This window comes from Plectropomus leopardus, chromosome 4 (assembly GCF_008729295.1).
Source record: "Plectropomus leopardus isolate mb chromosome 4, YSFRI_Pleo_2.0, whole genome shotgun sequence".
Taxonomy (NCBI): domain Eukaryota; kingdom Metazoa; phylum Chordata; class Actinopteri; order Perciformes; family Serranidae; genus Plectropomus; species Plectropomus leopardus.
In genome coordinates, this window is record NC_056466.1 from 10,892,971 (window position 1) to 10,904,388 (window position 11,418).

Sequence of the window (11,418 nt, forward strand, 5' to 3'; positions counted from 1 at the left end):
CTCTTTGAGTGTTTATCTTTTGTGTACTTATATGCCAGTGATCCTCAATTTATGGCCCACAGGCCAAATTTGACCCCCAATAAGTTGCTGAAATGTCCTAAAATCTTAGATTCGTCCTAAAATCAGAGAAATTTTCTGAATTCCTAGAAACTTCCTAAAATCCTGGAAACATGTAGGCCTCTTGGGCTGCTGCACTTGGCCTCCTGTCATCTTGCAAAGCTAGATGAGAATCCCTGCTATAGCCAATGCCCTATGACTTCCGATGCTCATTGTCATTTTAAGCAACGTCCTTAAACACCTGTGCTACCTACACTAAACCCAGCCATCCTTTCATATCATTATTTACTTACTTACAAACAACGTCAAAGGTCTTATTAATAGGGAAGCGCAACACCTCAGATGATGCTGTTTGGTGGATGGCCTCTTTATCTCGTTCTCTCTATGCGTGTGTATTTCACATCCACGGTATTTCATGGACACAGTAGTGTATTTGAGATGAGAGGCACACTCAGTGCAGACGCAGCGCCCCCAGTGTCTATATATGTATTCTCTGATTGGAGCAGGGAGGAGGGGATTTGGAAACGTAAAATAGAAGCGACCAGATGACATCATTACACCGCGTCCATTCAATCTCAAATATGTGCACTCCTAAGCCAAACCGGCGTACACCGAAACTCGTCTTGGTTGGTCGTGTCAGCCCTGGAAACAATGCTCTGACCCAAACGGGCTACCAAGACCGCTGAGGATGCAAAAATTCCCCCAGTATTCACGAAAGGGACAACAGCTATCGAGTCGTCGCGTCCGGTTATCTTTAACACTTTATTTAAGCGGCTAACTCCATCTACGCCAAGGCTTTGAAGCGAACCCGAGCACCCCGGTGCACATAACGAGCACACCCATTGTGATTTTTAGCGGCTATCACACTTTACTGGTAGTTGGCTACCATCACAGCTGGCTAATCACGTCTGTATGTAAAGAATAAAAAATTTAATGCAACAGCGACAAAGGGTGTTGAATAGTTAAATACAAAACTTTACACCTGAAGAAATGAACAGTCGACTGCAAGAGATTCGCGAGCGACAGAAACTCCGGCGGCAGCTTTTAGCTCAACAGGCAAGTGGACAGTACGCCTCTTGTTGTTAGCACGAAGCTAATCTTAAATTCACCAGTTAGCTAACTTCAGCTGTAACGTTATCTGCTGACCGTCCATGGAGCCGCTATATAACTAAATGTTGTATGAAAAACGCATTTTCCACTGTGTGTTGAACAAAGAGTTTGTCGCACGCATGCATCCACGGGTGATGTAAAATTAGCAGACGTACTTCCGCCAAGTGTTTAAATTGGACCTAAAGCGCCAACAACTGTACTGTAAATATAAATGAACTAAACCAGTAAGCTCTTTGACCTATAAAGCTATATAGCTATATCTTGTTATTCTTGGTGTTTATTGTTACAGCGTTGCAGTGGTATTTATATTTTTCAATCTTTCACGTGCATACCAGTTTTATACAATGTATTGCACCATGTTTGACACACTCAGCACATTATCAATATTATAATTTAATTATTCACATATTAGTGCTAATTGTTCACTCCTGTACTTCTTACGTTTGTATTTTTACACACCTACATACTCAGCATATTATACATACTTTATTCTAAATATTTACATTCTTGTTTACTCTTGCTGTATTTCTATATAATATCTTTAAATACTTGTGCTGGTACTTATTTTTAATTTCAATATTGGAAATATTGTACTTATTAATACTTTAATCTGGCAGCTTTAGTGGTTTATAGATGAATATGTTTGCATTAAAAACACAAGAATAGTGTAGAAATTATGACGTTTTGTTATAAATTAAACTACCCTGTAATTTAAGCAAGTACAGCTAAAATGATTGGTTGATTAATCATTTAGCCAAGTGGTATCTATTTTGATAAACATTTAAGTCATTTTATAAATACTTTTTAGTTTTAGTTGTTTTGAGTGTTTTTTTTTTTATTTTGGGTGGATTGGGTACTTTGGCAATTATTTTAAGAAACTTTTAAGTCATTTTCTTTTTTTAAATTGTTTTAAGTTTTAGAGTATTTTTTAAAAAAAATGTCTGAATTGGGTACTTGGGCAGTTATTTTAAGAAACATTATACAACATTTAAGTAAATATACATTCTTTTTTTCTTTTTTTAAATAACCTTGGATTTTGGGACTGTTTTCTTTCTAGATTTTACTGAATTGGGTACTTTGGGTACTACTACTTTTCATACCTAAAGTACAATTTTTTCTGATTATACTTACTTTCACTCAGGCAACATTTTTAATGCAGGTCTTTTACTTATAACAGAGTATTTTCACAGTGTGGTATTAGTGTAGTTACTTAGGTAAAGGTAAAGGAAGTGATTACTTCCTTCACCATTGAATACATATTCAGGGAAAATATGCCAAAAGTAATTTACAGTGTATTATATGATGCAAGATTATATTTTTCATGCCATGGGAAATTGTTGAAGCTGCATCTACGTAACAGTAATATATATTGAAACAGAAAACTTTGAATACAGCAATTAATTATGTAATAAGGAGACAAAATCACAATTTTAACATTTGGGAATAACACAACATAACATGACTTTCCCATTTTTTTCTAACCACAGTTGGGAGCTGAAAGCGCAGACAGCATCGGAGCTGTCCTAAATAGTAAAGATGAGCTAAAAGAGATAGAGGAAACAAGAGAAATATGCAGGTAAGACATGATTCAATACCTGCAAAAAGTGGGGGGAAAGGCTGCAGTTGCTACATGTGTATAAATGTGGGGGACTCTGCATGAAGAAGACAAGAAAGTGCCAAGCTTGTCATCCAGAGAAGCTGCCAGTAGGGCTGCAGTTACAGTTATTTTCATCATTGACTGATCTGCCTATACAAATAATCAATTGTTTGTTCCATAATGTCAACAAAATGGTGATGTTTTCAAATTGCTTCTTTTGTCCAACCAAGACATTTTTGCCTGAAATTTACCTGAAACAGTCAATTGTTATCAATACGGTTGGGGATTAATTTTATTTCGACCTGCTAATTGATTAGTTGAGTAACTGTCACAGCTCTAGTTATCAGTTCAAGCCTTTTTGAGTTCTTAATGTCATATAGTCCTTGTAATTGTGCACATATTGAGCATGTCAGATTCACCTGCTTTCCTACATTCAACATGATTTTGTGAACATTTTTCTATTTTGCTTGGCAGTTTTGTTTTGTCATCACCAGTGCTAAAATGTTGATTTTGTGCTCCAGCAAGACACTGAATTTCTTAAAGTACTGTTTGTGTTTTGCAGGGCTTCATTTGACAGTTCAGTCGTACCTTCCAAAAGGAAGGGACAGATGGAGGGTGAGGACACAGAGGAAGATGTGGAAGAACAAAAGGTGAACATTGAATGATGATGATTTACATGGGCTAAAAAGGCTCTAACTGACTGTTGGCTGATAATAAACCTGATTAATATAGCACTGTTCTAACAAGTTCACTTCAATTCAATCCTTTCTTTCAGACTCCAGGTCCATATATTAAAAAAAAAATCACAGACAATAGATACATAAACAAACACAGTATAAAAATAATAAACCAATATATATGAATGTTTTACAAAGAGACAACTATACCACCGTCCCCACAGCTGGGATTGGTGACATGTAGTGCTGTACCTTATGTAGGGTATAAATTGTATTATTCATTCTCAGAGTCATTAAGCAGGCAGATAAATGTATACATGAGATTCTTTTGTGACAGCTTGGAGGTTAATGACTCTTGCAGTCACAAACATTTCACTGGCACTACACCAGCAAGGTCTCTGGAGTAATATTCTCATGGTGTTATTGTAAGCTACATGCAAACTCTGTAAACTTTGCTTTTAGTACTTAGACCACAAGTGGGCAGTATAAAGTGGTGTACAATATGCTCTGAACAGAGATATGAACACATACTTGATTTATGTGAGGGAATGTTTACCTGAGCATACATCATCTGGCATTGCCTCTGAATATCATCATTGTCTGTCATTTGTGCTGTTATAAAATGTCCAAGATATTTTACTCCATTGCATACATCGAGATTATATCAGACAATTTGAAGACAGGAAATTTTAGACCTTCGTCCTCTTTGGTTCTATAGATCATGACAACACTCTTATCAGCATTGTGTTTGATATCATGCTCTACACCATATACTGAAATTTAAAGTAGGAAAACAAAATTAGAGTGTTAAAAAAATTATCCAGAGGGAGACAGCACAAGCAGATAAAACAGAGTGTGTAACAGACGCAATGAGAGAGCAGACGACTAAACTCAGGACACATATTTGAAAAAGAATGTATGGGGGAGTGTTTTAAAAGATGACAGACTGAACAAAAACGTCTTCTCAGGCAGGTTGTTCCTAAGGGCACCGGAAACCAGATTCGTCCCTCCTGGTCTGTTGTCTGGGCGGTGGGCCCTTGCCTGAGGATCTCAGGCTATTTGCTGGCTTTTTTGAAAGTAGTCTCAGCAGCAGGTTATGATTTGCTCTTAATTATTTGCTACAGATCCAGATACAGATAGCTACAGATATAATTAATTAAATATTTTCTGGATAATGTCCTCTTTGCAAGTCAGTGTGTGTGTTGCTCTGCTCCATTTGGCTGTATGAGGCTTTAGCTGCAGGCTGTGAATGTAAATTTGGCCACCATCCAAAATTGTTTAACTCAGACAACATAAGCTGCTAACATGATTTATTTGACTCATTAATATGTTTTTTTCAGGTGTAAGATTTGGGTAAATATGACATGTGGGCAGAACAAGGGGGTCAAAAATGTCCCCGCTTACTCTTCTGGCTGACAGTTTTGAAAATTAGAATCTTTACTATTTTATTGTCAGCCCTTTAATATGCTTGGTGTATTTCCCTCTCTTTGTTACTTATTTATTTGTCAGTATGGGTAGTCCCCAAGTGATTGTGATTTCACTCATGTTTGATTTATGATCAGTGTCTTTTCAGTTGAATTCATCCACCACCCACACATGCATCACGCGCATATAAAGGTTTGGCTCGCAGACAAAAATATGAACCTCATTGTGTTTTTGTGCGTTAGGATGAGGTGGAGGTGCAGCAGCCGGATGAAAGCAACCCATATGAGGAGGTGTACAAGGACTCAAGTACTTTCCTCAAGGTTAGAAAACGTACTTTTTCTTTCTCTTACACACACGACGTCTCTTTTTATACATATTTTATATCTTGTCTCACTAATTATGTTGTAACACGTAAAGCCATGTTTTTGTTTTTCACTGAGGTAGATGAACTGGCTGAGTGAATGTAGAAAGTAGCTACATTAGAAAATATCAACAAAAACTAATTGTGACATTTTTGAAATGTTTTTTATTGGATACGTTGGTGTTGTTTTTGTGTTACTCATTTTTAGCCATGACAAGAAACATTTCTAAAAGAGTAGCAGGAAGAAGAGCCTCATAAAAAGATACATATTTCAAGTTTTCAGATTGGGTTTTACTGCCTGACAACTCAGAGCATTCAAAGCATTTTTGGACTGGAAACTTAACTGGAATGAGCTGCTGTGATATATTCACCTGCTGTAATTATTTGTGCCTTTGTGATTGATTGTGGAGACTGATTATATTTCAAGAACTGTATATTTGAAGGTGGCTCTTTTTACAGGTGTACTGCTGTACAGTTTTAAAAGTGGAGATGGTTTTAGTTAGTTAGTTAGTTTGTTCTTTTCCACAGCTGCACACACAGGTAGGAAAGACCGAGTGCATATCACAAATACATGACGAGACAAACAAATGAACTGGTATACGAGACACCACACACTTCAATTGCATTACATATGGGGGGTGAATTATTAAAAGCTTGTATGGCAGAGGGAACAAAACTCTTACTGAAACAAATCCTTCTGCACATACACCCACAAGGAAGGGGAAGAAGTTATGGTGGAGTGGATGATCTGGATCTTAGGTGATAGTGAGTGCTCTGCAGATCAGGGATGAGGTGACATAACTAGATAGTTCTTTTATCATGTCACATGCAATAACACTGTTTTATTCTTAAAGAAATAAGTAATTATGATCCTTTTGGGTCATAATTGTGCACCTTTCATTTTCCAAGGTTGTACATTACGTCTGTAATGTATATTTATTAAATGCGTCTCTTTCAACTTTATAATAACAACAAACGAGAAAGCAAGGCATGGCCACATCAAGGGGAATTAGGTCAGACACACACTGCACATGTCAACAATTCCTGATGTCTTCTACTGCAATGTTTACTTAAAATGAAACAATTCTTATTTTAAATTTCAACTTGCTAAATGTCAGAAGACGCTGTGATGGTAATTAGTCAAAAATCCAAACTTACCCACATTCACAAAATGCTCTAACTAGACTTGGTGATGGTATGATGCAAAATGGAAACCTGTTGCAGCATTTGGCTGACTTGAAAGACCTAAAACAACCCAAACTTTCAGATAAAGTCTGGGGTGTACATCAAGAGACCATTGGCCATTCCTATCCCAAACCATCAAACAGTGACATAAACAAAAGTTTTTTGAAATACCTGATCCAAAACTGGAACGACAAGTTTTCTTTGGCAGGTTGAATCTATGCCTTTCATTTAACCTTGAGCTAAGTTAGTGGAATGTCGCTAACAGTCACATGACTCACCTGGCATCAACCTGTAATTTCAGACTGCAGCATGAATATAACTGGTTAGAACCAGTTTATCGATGGACATGAGCCAGAGTGTGTAATTTCACTGTATAGAAACTATTCATGCGTAACTAGTGGGAATGAGTCACTAAAAGCCTCTGACATAAAGCACACACAAACATAGCATGTGATTACGTGCACACATGATCTCCTTTTGTTGAAGTAAATAGTGTGTTTGCAATGCATTATTTCAAAATTCCAAAGTGTTGTTCAGTCACATAATAAAAAACAAAAGCAAGGTCCTTATGTAGAAAAGTATTTTTCCTTATTAAAAAATTAAAATGTTAAAAAAAATTGTAGATATTGCAGAAAATGGATGAGAACTTGCAGTTTCTGTTAAACCTGCCAAACTAAATCAATCTAATGTGTATTAAAATGCTTGAGTACACATCCTCCTATGCATATGTGCATTGTCACTTTATTCATTTTCAGGGAACCCAGAGTTTGAATCCTCACAATGACTACTGTCAGCACTTTGTCGACACAGGGCACAGGCCTCAAAACTTCATTCGAGATGTCGGTGAGTGTATGCCTGTGTGTGTTCGTTTTATGTACATGTTCATGCTGGTTTGTAGTTCTCATTTTGCTGTTGTCTATGGTCCAGGCTTGGCTGACCGATTTGAGGAATACCCTAAGCTTCGAGAGCTGATCAGACTAAAGGACGAGCTTATCTCCTCCACCAACACCCCTCCCATGTATGTTAAATGATGATGTGAATACTTGAGTAAATATTTACCTGAATGTCACTGTGATTACACCCACAGACAATAGCTTGAATTACTGAGACCGTATTTAGAATGTGTGTCTGTGTGTTTAGGTACCTCCAGGCTGATCCCGAACACTTTGACCTGCAGGATCTGAAGTGCAAGTTTGATGTAATTCTGCTCGAGCCGCCCTTAGAGGAATACTACAGAGAATCAGGCATCAGCCACACTGAACGTTTCTGGACCTGGGATGATGTATGTATGCATGTTAGACTGGTTTGCATTCAGCTGCTTGTGCTAATATGTGAAAAGATAGAGAAGAATAACAATAAAAGACCAGTGTTTTGATTAGTTCAAGGACCACAACATAGAAGGTAGGTAATAATAGTATGACAATTCTAAACTGACATTATATTATATATATATATATATATATATATAAAGTAAAAATAAAAAATCAATGTTTTTAAAGTGGTGGTGTAAAGGGCAGTGACAGTGAAGTATACAAATACACTTTTAAAAAACTCAAAACTGCAATTTTTTTGGTAAACGTAAAATGTGTCACAACATAGCATTATTAATGAAGCAATACAGTACTACAGAGATGTCCCGGTCTACAAATTGTATTCCAGCTGTGAGGGAGCATATTTGTTTGGTACAGACCCCGGCAGAAGTCCCATCATGATTATTTCATTTTCGTTTTCTTTTTCTGTGAAAATGAAACGCAGAAGTTACCAACTCTACTAAAACTGCCACTCATATCACAATCTTAAAAAATGGCTCTAACACATAATATGATGGATTTCACATATCATGCAGCCCTAATCACAAAATATAGAGAGAATAAAGACCACTAGACATAATTTTCTTTGGATGATATTTTGCGTTACTCAGACTAATTTCATGCTTAATAGTTACAGTTCTGATTGTTAATACTTTTATTAAGATCACAGTGAAAGACCTCTAACAAAAAAGTAAGGTGTGTTTAATATTGATATGGACATTCCTAACAATGTCAACAGCTTGGGAGTACAAGGAAATAGGAGTGTGCTGACCCTCTCCCAGCAGAGGATCCAGAATGACCCTGCCAATGTGCAGACCTGATTGGGATGGCTAAAATCACCTGTTTTTTTTCTCTCGTGACAGGTCTGCCTAAGGGAAAGAAAGAGTTAATTGATTTATGAATACTATATTCACTCTTATGACATGCTGTCCCCTCACACTCTTCTTTTCTCTGCTCTCTGCTGTTGTAGATCATGAAACTGGAAATTGAGGAGATATCGGCTATACGTTCCTTTGTGTTTCTCTGGTGTGGCTCTGGTGAAGGCCTGGATTTGGGCAGAATGGTAACGTGATTCCTTATTTAGTCAGAAGCATTTTTTAAATGATGTGCAAACTCTAACTCTATGTTCTTACTGGTTTCATTTGGTTTTGCAACTTCAAGCATGCAAGTTATTTTTAACTCTTAACACATGCTTTGAGTCATTCAGGACCTCAGTGCTTCACTTTGCATCTGACGACTGAGTTAGGCAACTCTTTGTTTGATGTTATGACAATAGCGTTGAAAACCTTTTACGTTTGTTCATACCGGAATATTAAAGGCTTTAGACCCTCCGCAGAGACACCTGGGTTCATGTCCAGGAACCTGTTAGACAAGCGGAGTTATTTACTTTATTATAAGGTTGTCAGTCTGTGTGACGCATCTACTCTTTGAGCTGGTCAATAACACTGAGTCACACTCTTGACTGTGTTTGAAAATAGATTTTGTTGTAACCTTTACCAGGGCACTGCATTCTTTCAATAACTTTATGGTTCACATTAAAAATGTGGACAGGATTTTGTGTATTCTGTGGTAACACAAGGGCAAAGATCATTTAACCAAATATCGAAATATGTGTTAAAGCAAGCTGATGTTACATTTACATTTTAACTTTTATATATTTTAGTGGAGAAAAGGTCACAAGAAAGGAGTCATGGACTAATAAAAAAAACAAACTGTTCCAAACAGCTAGTGCATTTATCACAATCACTAAAAGGTAAGTATCAACAAACTTTGAGAAAGGCAAGACTGATTTTGTTTATTTTAAGATAACAATGTGTTGACAGCTGCTTTTACAGTGGCTTCTCAACAATTCTGTTAACTCATTCAACTACTACAAAGAACAAGCAACCAGCCAAACTGGTATGAAGGCAAAACGATCTTTTGTGTAGATTACTGAAAAACTTGGTGTCAATAACACTGGAAGAATCACAGGCATTATTCCTTAAAGAAACATAGAGTTGGTCATGCACTTTTCAGCCGTCCAGAAATGATTTTCTCAGAAACAGTGGGTTTTGTAATTAAATCTACATTATTTTAATTTGCTGAGCAAAGTGCAATACAATAGATAGGTCGGGAAAATCCTTACTGTGCATGCACTGTGTTGTCTTATTAATACACTAATCCTCTCAGATTAATCAAAAAGACTAACCTATCAATTTTAACATCCCTAAATTGAGTACTTATAATACAAAGTCCATCATAATACCTACCCGTATTACACCTGTTTCAGTGTTTGAGGAAGTGGGGCTTTAGGCGGTGTGAGGATATCTGTTGGATCAAGACCAACAAAAATAACCCGGGAAAGACCAAGGCACTGGACCCGAAAGCAGTATTTCAGAGGACCAAGGTATGGCAAAAATGTCAAATAAATGTTCACGTACATGTAAATATTAAATAATATAATTGATTTGATATTTGTTTTGCTTTAAAAAGGTAATGTTAGATGCACAATTTAAAGTTTACAAGAGTCATGATGAATTTGAAGTTAAACCAGTTTAAAAATGTATGTCTAAAACTATATGACATTTCTTCAAGGAACACTGCCTAATGGGAATCAAAGGAACAGTACGTAGGAGTACCGACGGCGACTTCATCCATGCAAATGTGGACATTGACTTAATCATCACTGAAGAGCCTGAAATGGGAAATGTAGAGAAGCCTGTGGAGATCTTCCATATAATTGAGCATTTCTGTTTGGGCCGCAGGAGGTTACACCTGTTTGGACGAGACTCAACCATCAGACCAGGTGAAATGGAGACACTCTTTTGTAGATGATACCTGCATGTTTGCTTTTAGTCTCAGTGTCTTGCCGTCCTCTATCAATCGATCAATCGGTCTGTCTGTCTGTCTATCTTTCTAACTATGCTTGTGTCTCAGTAACCATGTTGTTGTTTTTTTGTTTACTTCTCCTAGGCTGGCTGACTGTGGGTCCTACTTTGACAAACAGTAACTTTAACCCAGAGACCTACGCCTCGCATTTTGTCAATTCTCACCTATCTGGCTGCACAGAAGATATAGAGAGGCTGCGGCCCAAATCTCCCCCTACAAAACTGAAGTCAGACCGTGGTGGCGGAGCACCCAGAGGGGGACGTGGTGGGCCAAATGCAGGAAGAGGTGGAGACAGAGGCCGTGAAAGAAACCGGCCAAATTTCCGCGGGGACAGGGGAGGGTTCAGGGGCCGTGGAGGGCCACATAGGGGCTTTCCACCTCGCTAGATGAAAGAGCTCATTCCAACCAGACTGATACTAGGAATCCCCATCTGCCAATTGTATGGTTAGTATGTAACAACTGAAAAGTTAGTGATTGTGATTCACCTTTTTGAATCTTTTTCTTTTGTCTATATTTTTCCTGGTAATTCAATGATTTCACTTCTCTAATTAAACATTCTTTTCACTATTTGTGTTTGTTTGATAATTTTTGAATTAGTTTTTTGTCTTGTCCTTGAATATACAGCACATATACAGTTATGGAATTATTGTCAATATTACAGTTCACTAATATGTAAAGAGAGTGATTGAAAGTCATCATGAGCAAATGAAACTTATCACAAACACTACTGTACAGATACAAGAGCATTTTATAAAGATAATACCTTAATACTTCAATTTTCAAACAGATTCTTTTTTTCATTTCAGCATGCTGTTACACTGTTGTGGT

General features: G+C 37.2%; 1 protein-coding gene across 1 annotated transcript; it reads left to right on the top strand.

Annotated features, from left to right (window-relative positions):
* The first annotated feature begins 967 nt into the window (after positions 1-967).
* On the top strand, positions 968-11,157 carry mettl14 (methyltransferase 14, N6-adenosine-methyltransferase subun). Its single transcript, XM_042484301.1, has 11 exons — positions 968-1,113; positions 2,655-2,743; positions 3,327-3,414; positions 5,109-5,186; positions 7,168-7,255; positions 7,340-7,430; positions 7,553-7,694; positions 8,693-8,785; positions 9,992-10,108; positions 10,297-10,507; positions 10,675-11,157. Exons 1-11 carry the CDS (start codon positions 1,048-1,050, stop codon positions 10,974-10,976), a joined length of 1,365 nt encoding a protein of 454 aa, XP_042340235.1. The 5' UTR covers positions 968-1,047; the 3' UTR covers positions 10,977-11,157.
* Positions 11,158-11,418: the final 261 nt, after the last annotated feature.